Source organism: Megascapheus bottae, chromosome 6 (assembly GCF_031878675.1).
Source record: "Megascapheus bottae isolate mThoBot1 chromosome 6, mThoBot2.hap1, whole genome shotgun sequence".
Lineage (NCBI taxonomy): Eukaryota > Metazoa > Chordata > Mammalia > Rodentia > Geomyidae > Megascapheus > Megascapheus bottae.
The window spans coordinates 6,037,127-6,060,491 of record NC_143514.1 but is presented as its reverse complement, the minus strand read 5'-3'; the positions used below and the strand labels follow the sequence as shown (position 1 = coordinate 6,060,491).

The window sequence follows — 23,365 nt, the reverse complement described above, 5'->3', positions numbered from 1 at the left end:
CAGACTTGAGCCCCCTCCTCCCCCGTGCCTGGCCAGCTCAGATTTCTTACCTCAGCCTCAGACCAGTTCCTCAGCTTCCGGAAGTATCCATAGCAATTGCCCTTGTAGTAAAACCATCCAGAAGCACAGCTGGGTCTGAAGAGATCTGCATATGAGCAGAAGACAGACAGTTACAGCTCATGATTTAAAAAAAAAAAAAGCATGGCCACCAGACCTGAGTCGGCCCACAGACCCACAGCCTCTCAGAGGAAGGGGAAAAGAATATCTCAGAAGGACTCTGAAGGATTGTGAAAAATCTCTACTGTTGCCAGACACCAGTGGCTCACACCTGTAATCCTAGCCACTCAGGAGACTGAGATCCGAGGGCCACAGTTGCAAGCCAAGAAACTCTTCTCTCCATTAAACCAGAGGTGGAGCTGTGGTTCAAGTGATAGAGCACAAGTCTTGAACAAAAGAGTCAAGCAAGAGCTCAAGGCCCTAAATTCAAGCTACAGTACAAGAAGAAGAGGAGAAGGAAGAGGAATGGGGGGACAGCAGAGGCTGCCAGATGAGGAGCAGAGTGGGACCTAGGGGAGAGCCAGTGCCAGCTTAAAGGTTTTCAGGGGGTGAGTAGAATATCCTGTTGTATGCATGTGACATGGCTGCCTGTGGCCACCCTGCCAGGTGACTACTACTCACCACCTAGGACTTCCGGGCTGGCCACACAGCTCAGCAGGAAGAGCAGCCTGATGGGCTTACATGCCATCTTCCTCTTCCCCTAGAGGCCGAACTCCAGACACTTAAACTCGAAGGATCAGAGCCCTTGGTAGATTTTCTGGAAACCTCTGAGCTCTTCGAGATCTGCAATCCAAACACATTCATACCAAGGAGAAGGATACAGAAATTCAATTACCAAATCACATATGAAAGAAAAGAATCTTCTCTAGCAAGATTCAGATTTTGCAATGGAAGAAAATTCCAAATTAAATGTAGAGATGAAGTATATTTTATGAGGAAGCCTATCAGTAGCTCATATTGTCATCTTAGCTATTTAGGAAGCTGAGTATCATGGTTCAAAGCCAGCCCAGGCAAGAAAGTCCAAGCACCAGCAAAAAGCCAAAAAGGGAGATGTGGCTCAAGTGATAGAGCTTGAGCCTTGAGTGGGGAAAAAAAAACTAAGGGACAATGTCCAGGCCTTGAGTTTAAGCCCCAACACTTGCACAAATAAACAGATACATAAATAAATTTATGAGATTTTCTTCTTACTGACAAGGCCTCAGAAACCTAACCAGAGACCATCTATACTGTGGTGAGTCTGCCCTTGCTATTTTCAGAAAGTGAGCAAGACAGATCTTCTCACAGTCAGGCAGGAGATGATAGTCTTTCCAAAGCAAAAAATAAAATAAAAGCAAATGGATCCAAACTAAGCAGGTTCCCCCCCACACCCCAACCCCCCAGTCCTAGGGCCTGAACTAAGGGCCTGAGCATTGTCCTTGAGCTTTCTCAAGGCTAGTGCTCTATAACTTGAGCCACATTACCACTTTTGGCTTTTCTGTGTATGTGCTACTGAGGAATTGAACCCCGGGCTTCATGAATGCTAGACAAGCACTTTACCACATTCCTGGCCCCAAGTGGTTCTTTAAATACTTGAGGTTAGAGTAAAAATGTGTCTCGATACAGTTTTCTAAATGATCTTTAAGCTGGGTGCAGTGGTTCACACCTGTAATCCTAGCTACTCAGGAGGCTGAGATCTGAGGATCCAGGTTCAAAGCCAGCCCAGGCATAAAAGACTATGAGAGTTTTTTTTTTTTTTTTTTTTTTTTTTTTTGCCAGTCCTGGGCTTAAGCTCAGGGCCTGAGCACTGTCCTTGGATTTTCTCAAGGCTAGAGCTCTACCACTTGAGCCTCAGCACCACTTCTGGCTTTTTTTCTATGTATGTGGTACTGAGGAATCAAACCTGGGTCCTCGTGCATGCTAGGCAAGCACTGTACCACTAGGCCAAACTCCTGGCCCACTATGAGAGTCTTATCTCTAATTAATCACTAAAAAATGGGAAATGGGGCTGTGGCTCTAGGGGTAGGGCAGTAGCCTGGAGTTGAAGAGCTCAGGGTCAACGCCCAGGCCCAGGGGTAGAGCAGTAGCCTTGAGCTGAAGAGCTCAGGGACAGCACCCAGGCCTAGAGTTCAAGGCCCATGACCCATGAGAGAGAGAGAGAGAGAGAGAGAGAGAGAGAGAGAGAGAGAGAGAGAGAGAGAGAGAGAGGGGAGAGAGAGAGAGAGAGAGGAGAGAGGAAGAAGAAGAAGGAGGAGGAGGCGGAGGAGGAGGAGGAGGAGGAGGAGGAGGAAGAAGAAGAAGAAGAAGAGGAGGAGGAGGAGGAGGAAGAAGAAGGGGAAGAAGAAGAAGAGAGGAGAGAGGAGAGAGAGAGAAAAATCAATCTTTAAAAGCCAGATGCTGTGGCTCATGTCTGTAATCCTAGTTACTCAGGAGGCTGAGATGTGAGGATGAGGTTCAAAGCCAGCCCAGGCACTAAAGTCCATGAGACTCTTATCTCTAAGTAACTACCAGAAAACTGGAAGTGGTGCTGTGGCTCAAGGAGTAGGGCAGTAGCCTTGAGCTGAAGAGCTCAGGGACAACTCCCAGGTCCAGAGTTCAAGTCCCATGATTGACAAAAAATATATATAACAACAACAAAAACATAATAATAAACCGTAAACCAGGCACGGCAGGACATACTTGTAATTCCTATTTGGGTGAATGATTTCAGTTAGAGGCTTGTCAGTTGTTGCCTCAAAACATATCAATGAAAAAACAGGGTGGTTTTTTCTTAAAAATCTTACACCTTTCCCCAATTATCAAAAATATATGACAGGAGCTGCTCATACCTATAATGCTAGCTACTAAGGAGGCTGAGATCTGAGGATCACAGATTGAAGCCAGCCTGGGCAAACAAATCAAAGAGACTCTTATCTGCAATTAACCAGCAAAAAGCCAGAAATTCAGATGTGACTCAAGGATTCAACACCAGTCTTAAATGAAAAGACAAAGTGAGAGTATAAGGCCCTGGATACAAGATCCAGTATCAACACACATCAACACACACACACACACACACACACCCCAGAAACTCTATATTCCTTTCCTGAATTCCTCTCCCCAAGATAATGGGTTATTTTCCATTTCTCATACCTTCTGAAATAAAAATGGTTAGTATTTATCCAGATGACTAGGAGAATAGAGATGAATGAACTCTTGAGTATGTACTGGTCCTGGGGCTTGAACTCAGGACCTTGACATTGTCCTTTTGCTTTTTGGCACAAAACGGGCACTCTACAACTTAAGCCGCAGCTCCATTTCCAGTTTTGCTTTTGCTGGTTTATTGGTGATAGTCTCACAGACTTTTCTGTCCCGGCTGGCTTTGAATTGTGATCTTCAGATCTCAGCCTCCTGAGTAGCTAGGATTGCAGGTGTGAGTTACTGTTGTCCGGCTAACCCATCTTTTTTATGAGCCTAAATGACCGATGTCTAGCAAATACCCATCCATTCAATTTTAGTCCCCAACTAGGCTGCACAGTCCATTCACTTGTTTAACAGATATCCAAGCTGACCTCACTGAGACTGAGACTTGTGGGCCATAGGGCCACCACTGAACCCAGCACACTGGAACTCTTCAATGGGAGGGAAGAGAGAAAAAAACAAATACTTCCAATCAAACAACATCCTCACAAAAAGAATCTGTATCATCATTAAAGCTGTGCCTTGTAAGTTCTGCCCTGTTCATAGCTGGTGGAGGAAAACAGATGCTTCTAGAAAGCCCTAAGCCCCTTTTGTCTGTGTCTGGGTGGGGGAAGGGATGAAGGGATTACCTTGTCTGCGCAAGGCTCTGCCAACTCTGCCTCCTTTCAGGCTTGTGTGATCCCAGGCAATGTTTCTGGAACACTTATAGCCTCACATCTCAGGATTTAATGACCTTTGTTTAGATCATGGAGCTATAATAAGCCTTATCTACAGTCAAAAAAAAAAAAAAAAAAAAGGAACCCTGTGAATGACGGCTTGAAAATGGACCCAGGTTGTGCTTTGAGTTATCCAGAACCTCTCCCAATGTTCAAACAGAATCTCTCCTTTCCGTCCACGTTATCAGATCTACCGGATCCTCTAATCTCTTAACAGCCTGTCCTCCTGTCTCCCAACTCCACTTTCAAAACAAAACCAAAACTTCTGATCTCTTTATTATTCCTCCTCCCCTCCCTGCCTTTTTTTTGTGTGTGTGCTGGTCCTGGGGCTTGAATTCTGGGCCTGGGCACTGTCCCTGAGCCTCTCTGTGCTCAAGGCTAGCACTCTACCACTTGAACCACAGCAACACTCCTGGCTTTTTCTATGTATATGATATGGAGGAATCAAACCCAGGGCTTCATGCATGCTAGGCAAGCACACTACCACCAGGCCAAACTCCTGGCCCTCTCTCCTTTCTGCAGAATCCATTCCCACCCCCGACTTTGCCTCTCCACAGAATCTGCTGTGCTTCCTGTAGTCTGACTCGCAGCCTTCCTGACACACTGCCATGGTAACTCGTGGGTCCTCTCTGAGCGCTGCTGGGGCCTCTCTTGTGGAAGGGAAGACAACTCTTTGTATTGATGGAGCGTGCGCTCCCCCCCCATGTTGGGCTCCTGCGTTGGAGCTGCGGGGATTACAGGATGAGTCACCAGTGCCTGCCTTGACCGCGTCTACTCTAGTACTGTCACTCTTTCGATGACTGCGTTCTTTCCTGCCTCCGCAGGGTGCAATCTCCGGCCTGGACCTCGTCCTTCCCTGCGTGGCAGCGCCAGTGACTGTGAGGCCTGCTGCAGGCAAGGCGGTGGGCGGCAGACAGGCGGCGAGGCGGAGAAGCCGGCCGCGCTTCCTCCCCTCTTCGTTCTGCTGTCTGCAGCGTGAGACCCGTGGCGCGGGCCTGGGCGGAGAGCCCGGGGACGGCCGGCATCCCCGCGACCGACCGACGCGAAGCCACCCCGGGGAACTAAACACCAACCAGCGCCAAGCAGGGAGCGGGGGCGGGGCTCAAGTCTCGTGAGAGGAGGAGGCCCCGAGCGCGGGCCCCGGCGCCCGCCGCGTGCGCATGCGCGTGCGTGCAGCTCCGCCCCCGCATGCGCGTGCGTCCAGCCCGCCGGGTCGAGTCTGCGCGGTTCAGCCGCGTCCCCGGGTCTTCGGTCCCCCAGCGCTCAGCGTGGCTTCCTGCTGCCTCCCGGTCTGCAGCTTGTCCTCCCAAGCCCGCCTGGCCTGCTGCCATGGGCTTTGTGGGTAGTCAGTCAGGTGTTATTTAGTCTAGGATCAAGGAGCGCCGCGCCCAGCCCTGCCTGTGCTGCACGCCCTTCGTGTGTACAGACCTCACGCAGTTACCATAAGGCCAGATGCGACGTCTGCAAACACCTTTAATGACCAGGATTACGTGAGCACATGGACTTTAGCCTCTGCTCCCCTCCCCTCCCCTCTCACACACACACCCACATAAATGCACATTTTACTGTGGATCCAAATGGCTTCAACATGTCTTCCTTTCCTCCTGGTCCTCTCCACTCGTCCTTTAGCCTGTTATCTCTCCATCATACCCAGCTTCCGTTTCCCAGCACATCACTTCTCAGAATAACTAGGTGAAGATCTGCTGTCCACAATTTTCCTTGCTTGGTTTTGTTTTCTTTTGTGTTTTAAAAGAGTTTCATAGCAGGGCACTGATGGCCCAAGCCCATATACTCCTAGCTACTCTGGAGGCTGAGATCTGAGGATCATGATTTGAGGTCAGGCCCTGCAGACAAACCCATGAGATTCTTATGTATAATGAATCAGCAAAAAGCCAGAAGCAGAGCTGTGACTCAAGTGATAGAGCACCACCTTTGAACGGAAAAAGCTAAGAGTGAGGACCCGAGTTCAAGTCTCAGTAATGGAGAAAAAAAATAATTCATGATGACATTACTTTTGTAGGTTTTATCTTCTCTGAGTAAAACGTATATGTGTTCAGTACTAAGCTCAAGCGGTTTTGACATAAATTGCATACATGTGTAATGATGATGCAGATAAGACACGGGCTGCTTCTGTACTTCCAGAGTATCCCCAGCTTCTCAGTTAGTCACCCCACAAAGGTGATGACTTCCCTATGTGTATCACCACAAATTAGTTTTGCTATTTTTTTGAATTTTTTATAAATGATCATATCTTAATGTCCATTCACTCCATGTATTTATGATGTAAATATAATAATCTAGACTGCGTATGTTAACATGGTTTGTTGCTTCTATTAATATTGATATTAGTATAGTCATGTTAATATAGCAGTTAAATTATTACTTATATTAATATAGTAGTTTACTCTTTTATATTGCTAGGGAGGATGTGTGTGTGTGTTGCCAGTTGTGGTGTTTGAACTCAGGACCTGGGTACTGTCCCTAGCCTCTCTGTGCTCAAGGTTATTAGCACTCTACCACTTGGGCCACAGCACTACTTCCAGCTTTTTCTGGTGCTGAGGAATCAAACCCATGGCTTCATGAATGCTAGGCAAGCAATCTACCACTAAACCACAGCCACAGCCCCTGTGTTTTTTTGTTTGTCAGTCTTGGGGCTTGAACTCTGAGCCTGGGCATTGTCCCTGAGCTCTTCAGCTCAAGGCTAGTGCTCTACCACTTGAGCCACAGTGCCACCTGCGATTTTCTGGTGGCCAATTGGAAATGAGTCTCACAGACTTTCATACCCAGACTTGCTTTGCAATTCTCAGATCTCAGGCTCCTGAGTAGCTAGGATTACAAATGTGAGCCACCAGAGCCTGACCCTGTGTTTGTTTTTTTGCTCAAGGCTGGCACTCTTCTACTTGAGCCACACCTCCACTTACAGCTTTTTGCTAGAAGATTGGAGAAAAGTGTCTCATAGACTTTGTGCCTGAACTTGCTTCAAATGATGATCCACAGATCTCAGCCTCTTGAGTAACTAGGATTACAAGAGTGAGCCACCAGCACCTGACCTGGTGGTGGTTCTTTTTTCTTCTCCTTCCCCTCCTCCTCCACCTCTTCCTCCTCCTCCTCCTTTTGCCTCTTCCTCCTCCTCCTCTTCTTCCTCCTTCTTTTTAACAGTTGCAGGGCTTAACTCAGGGCCCGAGATCTGTCCTTAGGATTTCTCAAGAATAGAACTCTACCACTTGAGCCACAGCACCACTCTGGCTTTTTCTATGTATGTGGTACCAAGGAATCGAATCCTGGTCTTTGTGCACGCTAGGCAAGCACTCTACCACTAGGTCAAACTCCTGGCTCCCCGATTCTTCTTCTTTATTTTATTTTATTTTTTTGCCAGTCCTGGGCTTGAGCTCAGGGCCTGAGCACTGTCCTTGGACTTTCTCAAGGCTAGAGCTCTACCACTTGAGCCTCAGCACCACTTCCGGCTTTTTGCTATGTATGTGGTACCGAGGAATCAAACCCGGGTCTTCGTGCATGCCAGGCAAGCACTTTAACCACTAGGCCAAACTCCCAGCCCGATTCTTCTTCTTTAAAAAAAAAAAAAAAAATATATATATATATATATTTTTTTTTTTTTTTTTTCCCAGTCCTGGAGCTTGAGCTCAAGGCCTGAGCACTGCCCTTGAGCTTTCTCAAGGCTAGCAGTCTACCACTTGAGCCACAGCACAATGTGTGGCTTTTTCTGTGTGTGTGGTATTGAGGAATGATGTGCATGTTAGACAAGTACTCTACCACTAGGCCATGCTCCTGGTCCTAGATTCTTTTTTTTTTTTTTTGCCAGTCCTGGGCTTAAGCTCAGGGCCTACACACTGTCCTTGGATTTTTCTCAAGGCTAGAGCTGTACCACTTGAGCCTCAGCACCACTTCCGGCTTTTTCTAAGTATGTGGTGCCAAGGAATCGAACCCGGGTCTTCGTGCATGCTAGGCAAGCACTCTACCACTAGGCCAAACTCCCGGCACTAGATTCTTTTTTTAAAAAGGGCCTGACTTGGTAAATGTTTGGAGACATGGTAGGTGAGAAGGGTCTCATCCCTGAAGACTGAGGAGTCAAGTACATTCCAAACAGCAGTGCTCTGTGTAAAAGGTGAGCCCTGCACTCTAAGGACCTCTGCCCACTGAGCTATATCACACTCACCCCCACTTACATCATACCTACCAAGAAAACTTCCATTGTATCTCAAAAAAGGTGGGGGAGGGGGGAAATCTTGAACTGCTGGCCTGAGGACATTTCCCGTATCAGTCTCTTGAGTTACTGGAACTACATATATGCACCAGCCTGGAAAGGCTTTTCAGATAAGACCTTCATGGGTATCCTTCATTGGGTTAGGCTTAAGATGGACACATCTTAAGGAATTATTGCAAAAGTCTTTTCCAGCCTTGTGTTAAAATATCTTCTTTTATATTACTTTATAATATGCAAGTTTGCTATTGTATGTACATACTGAATGAACAAACATTTGGCCAGGAAACAGATGGTCTTGGGGATGGCTCCATGTGGGTGAGTATAACACCCCAATATCCTCTTTCCTTAAAGAGTCCCAGAAATAGACATAGTGGATACAGGTTGTCCAACTGACTTCTTCAAGACAAGTACTCTGAAAGTAAAGTAGTCAAAAAGGAATCCAAGACGGGTATAGTGGCTCACACCTGTAAACCTAGCTACACAGAAGGCTGAGATCTGAGAATCAAGATTTGAAGCCATCTCAGGCAAAAGAAACAAAAGAAAGGCCCCATGAGACTCTATTTCCAATTAATCAGCAAAAAGCTGGAAGTAGAGGTGTGGATCAAATGATAAAGCAGGTCCTAAGTTCAAACTCCATTACACACACACACACACACACACACACACACACACACACACACACACACACACACACACGCATCCACATGTTGCGTCAACACACACCACTTTATTTCAGGTCATCAAAATGCAAGTCAAGATTTTTTCCCTACCCAGCCAATCAATTTCCCAGCAACAGTTCTCCAATTCGGTTCATCAGCTTCAATCCAGTTCTGATGCCACCTAGCCATAGCCTCAGGTTCCCACAATCTGAGGACGGTCCCCAGAGCCGCCGAGACTCCAGAGGCTGCCACAGTTCCTCTGGCCGCCTATCAGCCCGTACATTTCATTACTTTGCTTCACAAGACCACAGAGGTCACTCTGCTTGTGTTAATTGTAAATGACAGTTTATTGGCTTGGTGTGTGTGCATGTGCATGTGGGCATGGGCCAGTACTAGGATTTGAACTCAGGGCCTGGCATTGTACTTTAGCTTTTATGTACAAGGCTGGTGCTTGAATACTTGAGCCACAGCTTTACTTCTGGCTTTGTGCTGGCTCTTAATTGGAGATAAAAGTCTTCTGCCTAGGCTAGCTTTGAACTGCAATCTTCCAATCGCAGCCTCCTGAGTAGGTAGGCTTACAGGTGTGAGCCACCTGTACCAGGCCTATAACCTATAAAGAATTTTACCACTTGTTTGGCACAAGGTCTTTTTATGCACCTTGGGCTGCCCTGGAACTCTCTATGCTTCTGCCTCAATATCCCAAGTGCTGAAATTACACATATGCCAACCTACCTATACAGAGAATTTTGTAATGAGTTGAACTACAGGGACTGTGAAACAAAACATACACATAGCTTCACATCACAAAGAGCCATGGAATTCGAAAGGAACCAGAGGTAAGCCTAAAGGTTCTGTCCATTAAACTGCATCACATAAAGACTTGGGACCACAGTTAAAGGGGTCCAAAGCCAAACCCAGGACAAATCTGCGGGGACCATCCCTGATACATCCTGGACCAGGCTGGGACCCATCACTGCCTCCACTCAAGGGGAGAGGCTGGAGGGAGGGTGGGTGGGCATTTTCTAGACCCCCAAAAGGCACACAGGTGGTCGGGGGGGGGGGGGGGGGGGGGGGGGGAGAGCAGGTAAGGGCGGTGCCTAAGCTGGAGGGAAGAGCGCCTTCTGTGACATCACAACAGGGCGTGTCCTATGCAGATGAGACAGGCCACAGACTGTCAGTTGGACAGTTTCCCAGTTCCCCAGTGCCTGTAGGTTGTCCAGGTGAGATTTCCTATGAGGTTAAGTAGCTGAGACTTTAACAAACAAGGTGCTTTTGTGTTTTTTTTTTCCTCCTCAATATTCATTATTTGCAGCCATCTGGCACCAGACTCTGGTAAGGACCTATATGGATGGTGGAACAATGCAGGCCTTCCTTCCATAGGTGACTGACTCCATGGAAATCCAGTCAAATACTGCAGCAGAGCCCTCATCTGCAGAGCTGCAGCCACATGGGAGAGGCCTGGCCAGCCCTCGGAAGGAATGCTTGCCTGTTGTGCTTACTAGCCGACTACTATCAGCAACAGGTGCTGGTGTGTGCACGCTCGCGGGGGGAGATAGGAGAGCTGTGCTAGTTTGCACAGGGCTTTCCTGGGGTGGGGGGAACCCCACAGAAGTTCTAGAAAACAGTTTCTGTGTTCTGAGACGCCAGTGGGGGCACAACCAAACTGCTTACCCCATCAAAGGCAAATAAATACTAGGGAAAGCGAATGTATTGATTGGTTTCCATAAGAATATCATTTATTTGCTGATCTGAATGCGTGGGAAATGCATTGATGTAAAAATTTAAAAAAGGAACAACACAAGTGGTGAGAGAAGACTGGAGAGTCGTTTGGATAAATGATAAGTTCAACAGCTTCAATTCCTACAGGATTGCATGCCTTAAGGACTGCCCAGTTACACTACCTGCCACCCACACACCCCCTGCTCCCGTCTCCACCACCTTTTCTGGTGTTTTCTTTTCACGGTGAGACACCGTCTCTTATCGCTTGCCTGAAAAGCACAATGACCACGGTGATGGCGACGAAAGCCATCCGCAGCAGCATAAGGAGCACAATGTGAACGGTAGAGGGTAGCGTCTCATCCATGGGTCCTGGGGGCCACTGTCGATGCTTCCCCCACACCCCCGCTCCTCACAGAAGGGCGTTGCACACCCCTCGGCTGCTACACTTGTAGGGCAGGCAGTCCAGCTCCAGGGCTGTGATTGACACAGGCACTCCTCACCCACACCTGGCTTTGGCCGCAGTGGGTGCCGCCGGTAATCACCCCGACGTCTGGGATGGCCAGGGGGTAGCCGGTGCCCCAGCACACCAGGGTCTCCTCCTCCAGGTAGGTGGACATGACCAGAGCGTGCTCGGGGGCAGGTCGGGGATGGCGCGGACTGCAGCCGGCCGCACAGCCCGTCGTGCAGGGAACACTTGATCTCGCCGTTTCCAAACTGATTGCCCGCCACATCCACCGCCTCCTAACAGCGTCGAGGGCCCTCGCGGGCGCGGGCCTGCGGTTCCCCCGGGGCCCCCGGGGGAGCAGGGACACCAGGTGCTCGAGGCGGGGCGAGGCCGGGAGCGGCTGGATCTGGGAGTAGTCGGCCCCCAGCTTTATGATGCCGCGCAGCCCCCCCCACCCCCGCCCGCCATGCACGTCGTGAGGCCACGTGGCCCCCGAGTCCTCTGCGCCGTCCACCGAGCCCGCGAAGCCGCAGGCCCGCGGAAGCAGACGCGGTCCACCAGCGGCTCCCCACGCTGGGAGAAGAACTTGGGCAGCGGGGCGGGCCCGGCATCCGCAGGCTTCCATGGGGTGGCGGCCGGGGCTCAGGCTGCAGGGCCGGGGCTCCCTCCCTGGCGCCTGGGTCGGCGGCGTCCAAGGGCGCGCGCCCACCCCAGATCAACGCCCAGACGTTGGGAGCAGGCGGGCTGGCACGCGGCACGGAGGAGGGGGGACCCTGCGGCCCCCCAAGCCTGAAGGACCCGGTGAAGGGCGCCCCCAGAGGCCGGCCCTGGTCGTCTCCGCGCCTCTCTGGAAGCGGGGTTCGGCCAGTGGAGGTGCTCTCCTCACTAGTGTGTGTGTGTGGGGGTCCCTGGCAGCCAAGAGGGTGCCGTACACCCCCTGGAGTTGGAGGCGCCCCAGAAGGGCAGAGCAGGCCGCGTCCCCGCCCTGCCTGCCCCTGGCCCCCGCCTCCCGGGGACTCCGGGAATCCAGGGCCGCGCGTACCCCTGTGCGGGGTGGTGGAAGAATCTAGAATGTGGCTCAAGTAGACGAGCACCAGCCGTGCGTAGAAAAAGTCAAGCAGGAGGCTGATACTAGCATACACATAAAAATGGGAGGAAAGAAGGGGGGGCAAGGAGGAAGGGAAGGAAAAAGAATGTCCTCAGGGTGGGAAGCGCAAATATTTGATCTCTTTGCATTGGGGGGGGGGTGCCTTCGTGCGCGTGCGTGCACGCGGTGCTGGGCTTGAACTCAAGGCTTGTGCTCTTGGTTGGCTTTTTGCTGTTAAACAGAGATAAGACTCACAGCCCTGGGCTGGCTTCCAGTCACCATCCTCACATCGCAGCCTTGTGAGTAGCCAGCACAGGCATGAGCCACAGTGCCCAGCTGGGGTTGCCTCTGAAGGCCTGGTAGGACTCGACAGGTCTTGGGTTATATTTGTTGCGTGACTGTTACTGCTCCAGTCTCCTTGCTCCTACAGCTCTGGGTTACAGGATTGGGAAACAAAAATACAATACCACCAAGTTTGATTTGTAATCTTTTTTTTAATTTTGTGATAAAAATGTTTTCATATAAATTTTACCTTAACTACTTTTAGACTGAAACTGAAAAGTAAAAATGAAAATGTGCACTTTCCTTACTATGTCCAGTCAGGAATATGCAGTCATTTATTGGTTACTGGTTTCTCATACAAACAGATATATCACTTTTAAGAAAAATATACACAAGGAAGTTGCCATAGTACCAAACAGTTATTGGTGGGGACCCGAGGACGAAAAAAACACATCCTCCAGAAGTCAATATATATACATTCAATGCAATGGTTGAGGCCAGACCCAAGCCATGGGTCAATACAACACTACACCTTTGGTTCTTTGATGCAAGACTTACAAGCTGGCAAATTAAATCAGAAGATAAAATGGACTTGATGTCACAGCTGACTGCTTTTGCAAAAACCTTTTAACTCTCGGTCCCTCTTTCTCTCAGATTCCCCCCTCCCCCACTGTCATGGAAGTCAGAAAATGATACTTGAAACAAAACGGAATAAAAAAAACACAGGATGTCAAAGAATTTACATAAAAAAGGGAGCATCTATGCATGACATAAAAGATATATCCTATTGAAAAAAACCCAACAGTCTCTGATTCAGAATCTGAATGAGAAGATGATTATTAGTTGCTACTTGGAAGTCTACAAGATTGGTAAAATGAAAGGCAGAGTCGCCCTTTGTCACTGGGGGGAAACGGGGCAGCGCTGTTTGCACTGGCAGTTTCCACACTCCCTTCTCCAAACCCAAAAGATCCAAATAGGAGTGTCCCAGAGAGACCACAAATGGGCCCTCCATTGAGTATGGGCAGGGAGGGAGGGAGATACGGAGGCTGACACTCTCAGGCAGTGGTAGAGCAGGGGCAGAGAGGGGCAGAAGTGGTGCGCCCCACACTTCTTGCCTGGAAATAAATGAGTGGGTCCAAAGGTAAAGGCACCATTTAAATTATTACACACACACACACACACACACACACACACACACACACACACACACACCATGGAGGGGGCCGGCAGGATGGTGTCACATGAGGGAATAAAACACTAAGAGCAAACTCAATCTGCCTCATGTCCGGGCAGAACAAAATTATCCAATGAACTTGGATGAGACAGGAAGAAATACTCCAGCAACTCTGCTTACTGATGCTGCACCAACAAACTTGCAGGGCTTCCTTGGGGTAGACAGACAGACAGACAGGTGAGGCCAGCAGGGAGCTTGGCAAACACTGCAACTGTGGCAGGAATGAGGGCTATCATTAAACTGGAACAGAGCAGCCCGTTCTTGTGTGGTACCATGGTACCAGGCAGAAGCGAGTGTGGCTGCAGGTCCACTGAGGCAGCAAGGGAGAAGAGGAAGCAAGCCACGGTTTCTACAGCTGACTAATGCTGTGGCTCTGGGAGAGTCAGGGTGTCACAAACCTGGGAGTGATGGCGCTGGTCTCCATCCATCCTCTAGATGACAGCTCTAGGAAAAGCCTAGCTAGGCTTTGGGATTAGTTAACCAAGGCAAAACAGCGTACTGCTCTAGAGGGAAGGGACGGGAGGAAAACCCAGCAAAGGTCACCTCACAGTGCACGCTAGAAAACCTCTCCAACTTTCCGTTTCCTGTGTTTGAACACAACATCGGTCTTCAGAGAGCACCTGGGCGCACTGTAACTCAGCTCACTCACGGTGTGGAGAGAAATTGGCAAGCAGGCTTCTGATCTACACAATCACCAGGAAAAGAGCTGGAGGTCTGGCTCCAAGCAGTTGAGTGCTTGTGTAGCAAGCACAAGGTGCTGAGTTCCAATCCCAGTATTTCCCCCTCTTTAGGAAATAAGAGATGGATGGAAGGGAAAGGCACAATTCGTGGACTCCTTGAGCCTATAAGCCTGTGTGGTCCTTGAGGTGTGGCCGGAAACCTTTTCTTCTGTGGAGACATATGGAAGGTTAGGAAGCGAGGACTGGTGCCATCTACTGGAGGAACAAGAGAATCTACGGTTTGGGACCAACATCCTTTATAGTGGCAGGCAATGGAATGCTCGACTGGAAGTGGAGCGACTGCTTCTTGCCTAAGTTAGCTTATCTCCTGGCCACTCCAACATTGCACTCCTTTTGCTGGTTTATTTTTTCAAAAGGGATTAAGATCACAGTATCTAGATAGCTAAGGATAACACTTTACACCGTCAGAACCCTTGCTGACTTGGAAAGAATGGGGGTGCATTCTCTTAAAGGGCTCTTCTGCTCAAAATTGGGATGAAGAAAAATGTTGTTCCCCTTCTCCCTCTGGGAGTGGCAGACACATACCTGCAAGACCTGTGCTGAGAACCCTAAGGGGAAGAAACCCCCCCGGGTGGGGCTTTTCTGGAGGAGCAGGGGAGAGGCAGGAATGACTGAAAGCACGAGGATCATTCATCCCATCACCCATGGGTGCCGTGAGGAAAACACCAGGTGAAGTGGAAGGAATTTCCAGGGTTCAGGAGGCACAGTTCCAGGGCACCATTTTCAATGGGACTCTAGTGTGGAATCTTCTTGCACAGAGCAGAACCTGCTCCCACCCCAACTCCCCACCCAGGGCTCAAAATACAGTCCAAGCTGCAAGCATGTCCGAGCTACAAAAGGCGTCCATCTTGTTCTGCGACAAGAAGAAAGTAAAGGGGCCCCCAGGCTGTGGTCATGACGTGTCCAGGAACTTGGCCTCACGTGCAAGGGGCGAGGAGCCAGGTCTTCCCCAATAGCCCGCAGAGACTCAGCTGAGCGGGCAGGCTGCAAGCCAGGAGCATCTTCTCTCTTTTTGCCTCCCAAAGCTGGCTACTGAGATTTCTTCATTTTCTTCCAGATGACCTTCATCTGTTCCTCCGCAGCATTTCCGAGGAGAAGCTGTTGTGTCTGCACTGGAGGATTCCTCTTCATGCGTACACTTGCATCTTGCTGTGCGGTGGCTCGGCCATGTGTGGCCCAGTTCCGCGCTGCACGCCTGCAGCCCCGCTGGGAGTAGGGCTGGTGGTCACGTCTGACCAGTCGGAGGCAGAGTGGGGTGAGGAGCTTGACCACTGGTCAGGAGACTCTGGAGATGGGGTCAGGTAGGGGTGCTCCCCCTGCAGGGGGCCGCTGTGGCTGGGGGTTCGCTCGGCAGCGCCAGAGGAGGCATAGCTGTGCTGTGAAGGGGGCGTGGGGTACTTGCCCACTGAGGCTGGGAAAGGATGGTAGGCTGGGAGAATGGTCTGAGCTACCTGCCCGTCCTGCTGGGGCACCATGGCAGTGGGGAACGCCACACCAGGCAACCGGGCCATCTCTGGGATCTGATACATGGTGGGCAAGGGCCCTGCCACAGATGGAGGGCAGGTGGCTGGGGGTGGGGCAACCCCAGCCGGCTGGGCAAGGCTGCCTTTGGGGATGAACTGGAAAGTCACAATGGGGGGCAGGGGTTCCCGCGGGGGGCCAGGCTTGCCCTCAGGTGGCCTGCTCTGGGGTGCAATGCCAGGATGGCTACCCTCACTGGGGGCCAGGACCATGCCAAACATCTCATTGTACTGGGTCTCACTTGCCTCCATGCGGTTCATCCAGTCGGCCGGGACGGTGACTGGATGCAGCCGGCCCAGGCCTCCTGAACTGCCACTTCCGGGGGGGACAATGTGGTGGTGGGCCAGCAGCTGGCTGACCGAGGGAAGCACGGTGCTGGCCCCAGGGGCCATGGGCTGCATGTCATGGAGGTTAGAGAAGGAGAGCGCATGCTGAGCGCGGGCCGGGGGGGCTGGCGTGGCCAACAGAGGGTTGGGGGAGGCCTGCAGGAGGCCCGGGGAGGTGAGCATGGGAGAGGAGGTGGTGTCGGACACGTAGGTGTGAGGAGACTCCAGGGAGTCCACTGGGGATAGTGTCACCGAACTCTCCGACAGCTGGACCTTCTCACTCAGGGACTTCTTGCGCCTGTTCCCCTTGGCACCCTTGGCCTCCTTGGCCAGGCTGGGGAGGCTGCTGGGCATGGCGCTCTTGGTGTTGGGCCGTCTGGGCTTCTTGCCCATGGGGGTGTGCTTCAGACTGAGGAAAGCCCTGTTGGGCCCACAGATTACAGGGGAGAGGGCAGAAGTGAGCACAGCCCCTGGGGGGCTGGGGGTCACGTTATATTCATCCAGGAGACGCACGATGTCGTGGTGCATGCGGTCTCGAGCCACGTCCCTGGGGAGACGATCCATGTGGTCTGTGATGTCCCGGTTGGCAAAATGGTCGAGCAGGATCTTGGCTGCTTCGTAACTCCCCTCTCGGGCAGCAAGAAATAGCGGTGTCTCTTCCTGCACAAATCATCCACACAGAGCACATTTCAATGGTGTTCTTCATCCAGGTGCACTGGCTCACACCTGTAATCCTAACTACTCTCACAATCAGGGTTTGAAGCCAGCCTGGGCAAGAAAATCCGTGAGACCCTTATCTGTCTCTCTCTCTTCCTTGAGCTCAGGGCCTGAGCACTGTCCTTGGGCTTTCTCAAGGCTAGAGCTCCACCACTTGAGCCTCAGCCCCACTTCTGGCTTTTTTCTATGTATGTGGTACTGAGGAATCGAATCTGGGTCTTCGTGCATGGTAGGCAAGCACTCTACCACTAGGCCAAACTCCCAGCCCATAAGACTATTATCTCTAGCCACTAAAAACCCTAAAGTGGAGCTGTGGCTCAAGTGGGAGACTGTCAGCCTTGAGGCAAAAAGCTAAGGGACAAGGCTGGGAGTTTGGCCTAGTGGTAAGAGTGCCTGCCTAGCATGCATGAAGATCCAGGTTTGGTTCCTCGGTACCACATACATAGAAAAAAGCCAGAGGTGGTGCTGAGGCTCAAGTGGTAGAATTCTGGCCTTGAGAAAGTCCAAGGACAGTGCTCAGATCCTGAGCTCAAGCCCAGGACTGGCAAAAAAAAAAAAAAAAAAAAAAAAAGCTAAGGGACAATACCCTGGTCCTGCATCCAAGTCATAGTACTGGCACAAGCAAAACAAAAATACTCCACCCTTGAGAGTGTAGCAGCATTTCTCAATTTTTAATAATTGTTTCATTCCCTTCTCCCCAAGGGCTTCCCTATAAAATTTTTACTTTTTTGGTTGGAGTAGGACTCAAACTCTGGGCCTGGGCCTGTTGCTCTCCCTGAGCACTTTTGAGCCCCAGCACCACCTCCTGGTGGTTTTCTGGTGGTTAATTGAAGGTGAGAGTTCAACAGATGTTCCTGCCTAGGCTGGCTTTGAACCTCAATTCTCAGAGCTCAGGCCCCTGAGGAACTAGAACTACAGACCTGAGTTATCTTGCCTGGCTTCCCTATGAAATTTTACTGTACCACAAATAACTGTATATTTACTTACACAGAGATACATTCACAACAAACATGTATCTGACATTTATATAAAGAAAGAATAAGCTAATTCACTTCCCCAAGGAACCCACTCTGTCCCCATCAAGGCCACATCTCAGCTGGGAATTTGTGAAATAAAGCAAGCTCCTAAGCAAACACATAAGGCTATTAGTATCAGTTTTTAAGAGAAAGAGGAAATAGAAGCGAGAAAGGTAGGGGGATTATACTCTAAAGAATGCAAAGAAGTAGGAAAAGTAAAGGGAATGGTGAGGGAAAAGTAACCAGGTGTGTGCAGGAAGAACTAAAACAATGAAAAGGAGAAAGTAAGCAAGAGAAGTAAGAATAAAGGGACGTAAGGCAGGTAGCTTCAAGAAAACTGAGCAGGAAAACAGCATGGCATCCAGAGACATAAGACAGTAGGAGTAAACAGGACACAAGTGGGATGGGGGAAGGGAACGCGTGGAACAGACTAGGAAGCCAAAGGGCTCATACTCTACACCGGTAGATCTTCGTGGGGCTCGGACCCAGGGTTCTGTCTGACCTGCTTCTGTATCTGCACCCATTCTAAGCCAGGTGCTCAGAGGAAAGGATGGCCAGGGGTGAGGGTGTGGGCTCTCCATCTGTACCTTGTTGTCTTGCATATCTCGGTTGGCCCCATTTTTCAACAGCAAAAGAGTCGCCTCCACGTTATTGACAGCAGCCGCCCAGTGAAGAGCAGATTTTCCTGTGGGGAAGATGGTTTTTCATGAGCAGAGAGCACAGCACATCCGGCTCTAGGCACCAGGACCTGAAACCTTGGGCTCCCCCCACCCCTACCCAGATCATGGCCAGTTGTTTGGGGGCCCTACAGGACCACAGTGGTAGCTCGAAGCAGGCTGTCCAACTTTCTGAGACAGTCAGGTCGCAGGTCACTTGTATGTGGTACTCATGTCCTCTCAGTGGCAGCAGCTCTCTTCGCATACTGAGGACAACTGTGTATCCATCACACACCTCAGGCATCTGTACAGGCATCTGTACTCATCAATTCCTGTGTCCAGAGTGGGGTTCCAGGAACCCACACAGGTCAACCAAAAAACCCTCACACAAAAAAATCCTTTCTCATCTATATCTGGACACTCACACTGGCTTAGTGCTCTGATCTCAACATGCTGAAGAGAATGAGTGAACGCATGAGAATGCAGGAGGCAGGCCTCCCTAAGGACGGTGTTCCATGACATTAAGAACCATGTGACAGCTCTTCCCTACCATGGTCATCCACAGCATTCACATCCGCTTGGCAGTTGATGAGCTCTGCCACCATTCCTTCCACAGCCAGGCGGGCAGCCAGGATCAGGGGTGTAGTGCCATCGTTCATTCTGGCATCTAGATCAGTGACTCGATTGCGAATCAGAATCTAGAAGAGGAGGATAGAAAAAGAGCTTTGGTAAAAGACAACAATGAAACTAAGAGACGAAACAGTGGAATTGAATCTGAAGCTATACTATAGACTGCCAGAGAGCAATGTCTTATTATCTTTGAGTACACAAGTCTACCACAATCAGTGTTTGTTGAATGAATGAATGAATGAATGAACCAACAATGATATATATTGGCCCGCATAAAGGAATGTACTACTGTGTAAGGAAAGCAGATGACTTTTGGAAAGCATCTCAATTTCAACCACAGTGTAAGCCCAAGGCAATTCATACTGTTTCCAATTCCTGGTTGAACCCCAAAGACATAATTCTGTACAGTTGAGTCAGGTCAGGAAAATGGCTGCAGGGCCTCTGGAAGCCCAGGCAGCTGGGCAGACCACAGGGGCAGGTAACACACTGAGCCTCTTGACCAGGAGGCTCTCCTCACATCTGCATTGAGAGGCTTCTGCATCGCAAAATATAGCTGATACTCCACCTCTGTAGCCACCTCTCACTCTCTTCAGGGAGGCAGTCAGGCTTGCCTCTCCTTCTCTTCTTTCCCATAATAACCATGACTAATCTCCCAAAATTATTTAAGTTGGGTGTTGGCGGCTCATGTCTATAGACCTAGCTACTGAGGAGGCTAAGATTTGAGGATCTCAGTTCAAAGCCAGAAGTGGAGGTGTGGTCGAGTGACAGAGTACCAGCCTTGGGCAAAAAAGCTAAGGGACAGTGCCCAGGCTCTGAGTTCATGCTCAGGTACTGGCACAGACACACACCCAATTAATGAGTGAATTTCAAAGAGATATGAATTACCTTATAGGCCCATATGAAATCCATATATCCTCAAGTTCCTCACCTGGAAGACGCCCTGGGCGTCTGCGGCCACTGCGGCATGGAGGGGGCAGCGGCCCATATTGTCCTGGGCATTGGCATCGGCTCCTGCATCCAGGAGGCGCTTGGCCGCATCAGCTCTGGAGTAGCGGGCTGCGAGGTGCAGGGCCATCTCACCAGTCCTGTCTGTCTGGGCCTGGAGGCTGGCACCCTGGTAGACCAAGTCTGTGATGATGTTGGCAGATGAGTCCTCGGCATCTTCATCTTCATCACTCATATCTGAGCTGCCTCCCCGAAGAGAAGCCAGCATCAGCGGGGTGCACCCATCTGCAGGAAAGGACACCCCAAGGTGTGTGATTCCTGGAAGAGCCCACTGGAAACAGATTATTTGGGCTTCTTGCAGGAACTGTGGTAAGTGTTGGATCTGCCACCTGCTTGTCCTCTGATGTCATTCATGTACACAGTAATGGGAAAGTGAATGCACTGTGCACTGGGGACTCTGCTCTCACCTAAACCAGCTTTTCTATGCCATTAAAAATAGTGTGTGTGTGTGTGTGTACACATGGGCACCAGAACCGGGGCTTAAACTCAGGGCTTTTGCACTGTTCCTTGGGTTTCTCTGCTAGAAGCTAGCACTCCATCATTTGAGCCATGGATCCACTTCTGGCTTGTTGGTGGTTAACTGGAGTAAGACTTTCCTGCATAGGCTGGCTTCAAACCTCAATCTTCAGATCTCAGCCTCCTGAACAGGATTACGGGGATGAGTCACCAGGGCCCAGCTTAAGTGCTATGCTATTTTAAACTGGACAATATCTTAGAATATCCAGTATTACAGAGAGAACTATATGCATAATATATGAGCCAAACTAATTCTCTATCCTCTGCTTTAGGGTACTATTTTTCTGTCCCACTGCAAACTAACTCATTTAGCCTACTTTTTGTTCTCAATACGCTATGAAATTCTTTGCTTGCTTCTCAGCCTATTATTTCTGCATCGTGTTCATTTCCTTGAGCTGACTTAAGTTTTGTGGTACTGACAGGGACATTCTGCCTAGTGCAGAGCAGGCAACTCCAGCTGTGCTGACCTGGGCCCCGGACATTCACATCCAACACATCCACCTCCTGCTCGGCCTGAGGAGGCGTGAGAGCCAGTGATGGGGTCCGGCGGATGTCGGCAGCTTCCAGGTGCTGCTGTGTCCATGGGCGTCGATCAATGGGGTCATCTTCTTCCGAGAGCAAAGCCTCATCTTCAGGCTGGAAGGAAAAATGATGCTCCTGAGCCATCAGACACCCTCATGGAAACTACTGGCGAGTTTCCCATCTCCCTCCTTTAATCTTCTCCCTCTGACTAGCCCCGCAGACTTCCTACTGCTCTTACCATGTGGTTCCTCTTAACTTCTCCTGCAACATCTTGACAATTCTTCCCGTCTCTCCATCTCATCATACCCCAGGCTTTAGCCCTCCATCATATGTTACTTAATTTTTTTTCTTTTTGCTCCTGGGGCTTGAATTCAGGGCGTGGGAGCTGTCCCTAAGCTTCTGTGCTCACAGCTAGCACTTCACTGCTTTGAGCCACAGCACCATTTCCAACTTTCTGTAGTTAAACACGAGTCTCATGGACTTTCCTGCCCAGGCTGGCTTTGAACGGCGACCCTCAGATCTTCGCCTCCTGAACAGGATTACAGGCACGAGCCACCAGTGCCTGGCCTCATGTTCTATTCTACACTCTCAAAACCCTAAATTCTGCTCTGACCTCTGCCTGGGTCTTCCCCGCCTGCAAAGGTCTCCTCCAGTTCTTTGATTAATTCCTGCCTACACTTCAGGTAGAAACTGGGTTTTAATTCCCCTTCTTGGTTCTAAAGAGTAACTTTGCTCGTCATTTCTAGGCAGCTGGGATTCTCTACCAACAGACTGTGAAGTTCTTAAGAAGAGGGGATGAGCCTAGTTCATTCAGGGCTGCCTCGCTGTGCTTCATCCAGCAACCAGCACAGAGCAAACCAATGTTATCAGTGTCCTAAGGCTCCTGTCGTCCATGAGCATCCAGGCTGGCCACCCTCCTCCCACTCAGGACACTCTATATCTAGGGAGGTTTGAAATGTGACCAAAAGATGGCTAATCATGGGGTCTGTCAAGGCCAGCTTACCTTCGCTTTCTTTGGCTGGGGTCCTTCATCATCCACCCAATGTTCGCTTGTTCCAGAACCAATTAAGTTGGCCTCTGAGACCTGTACTTTGAGGTTCCTGATATGATTAGAGAGGGGGAGAATGAGAGCAGAGGTCACAACATAAACAAATACAATGGCTTCCCACACTTCTACCACCACTCAACTCCCAAGGCTGTCCCAGGAGGAAGGGCAGTATTTGATGTGCTGTTTGGAGCATTTACTTTCTCTTCCCACTGAACCAGAGCTTACAATGGCAATGTGCCCCATCTTTGAAGCTGAGCTGAGCTTGATTCCAATGTACATGTACATTCCAATGTACACGTACATGTACAGATAAGACACAACACTCAGGCTTGACTCTGGGCCTCAGTGACTTGCAAGCCATTTAGAATCAGTGTCAAGAGTAGGTAATTAGAGCCCAAAATGAGAAATAAGATACACTTTTAAATCTCATTCTTTCTTATTACTATGCATGATGGCTTATTGGCAGGACTTCTTACTTAAGCCCCACGGCATCCTGTCCCACTGGCTCACGACGCTTGTGATTGCTGGAGTCTCGACGCAGGGTGAAACCTTCAGGTAGCCAGAGGAAGCCATGTTTCCGTTTCCGTTTTGCCATGATGACCCCCAGTAGGATAATAAAAAGGATAATGACAATAGCCACAGCAAGTAGGTAGAGGAGCTGGGTGCGGGGTGGAGGTATGGATTCACCTAAAAGTACAGAGAGACAGAGGAAGTACTGACTTAAGAGGGCTCACTGAACAGTGCTCCCTCCACACTGTATTTTTCCACAACCCTTTCTCTGTAACACCCAGGGAACTCACTGACAACAGATACAAGAGGGTACGACAGAGTCCCCTGGATAGCGTGAGAAGCCAGTAGAGCTGCTGCAGCATCTGTGTTCTTGAAGCATTGGTCTGAATCTTGGACACACTGGCGGTTGTCAATTTCCAGAAATACCTTGGAGCTAAGGGAAAAGAAGGGACATGGTGGGTAGAATAGAAGGGTGCAGGACCAGCAGACTGAGTCAAAAATGGTTACCCCTAGGACACTGCTTCCAATAAGAACTCAAGAGCTGAGGCACTGGCACTTGGGATTCTAGGTTACTGTGTTTA

The 23,365-nt window shown here is 50.0% G+C and overlaps 2 protein-coding genes across 2 annotated transcripts in view; both read right to left on the bottom strand.

Annotated features, from left to right (window-relative positions):
- Reg4 (regenerating family member 4) overlaps positions 1-3,972 on the bottom strand; it is an 8,895-nt gene extending 4,923 nt beyond the window's left edge. The window contains exons 1-3 of the mRNA XM_090333674.1: positions 3,843-3,972; positions 679-840; positions 51-145 (exon numbers count right to left, since the gene is read on the bottom strand). Of these exons, the coding sequence (XP_090189800.1) occupies positions 51-145; positions 679-745 (162 nt within the window). The 5' untranslated portion in view covers positions 746-840; positions 3,843-3,972. The remainder of the gene's footprint in view (positions 1-50; positions 146-678; positions 841-3,842) is intronic.
- Positions 3,973-15,143: 11,171 nt separating this feature from the next.
- The window catches only part of LOC150061301 (neurogenic locus notch homolog protein 2), a 144,912-nt gene continuing 136,690 nt past the window's right edge, over positions 15,144-23,365 (bottom strand). Inside the window, exons 27-34 of the mRNA XM_090334175.1 lie at positions 23,075-23,217; positions 22,751-22,961; positions 22,230-22,326; positions 21,172-21,340; positions 20,112-20,413; positions 19,104-19,251; positions 18,485-18,582; positions 15,144-16,824 (exon numbers count right to left, since the gene is read on the bottom strand). Of these exons, the coding sequence (XP_090190301.1) occupies positions 15,445-16,824; positions 18,485-18,582; positions 19,104-19,251; positions 20,112-20,413; positions 21,172-21,340; positions 22,230-22,326; positions 22,751-22,961; positions 23,075-23,217 (2,548 nt within the window). The 3' untranslated portion in view covers positions 15,144-15,444. The remainder of the gene's footprint in view (positions 16,825-18,484; positions 18,583-19,103; positions 19,252-20,111; positions 20,414-21,171; positions 21,341-22,229; positions 22,327-22,750; positions 22,962-23,074; positions 23,218-23,365) is intronic.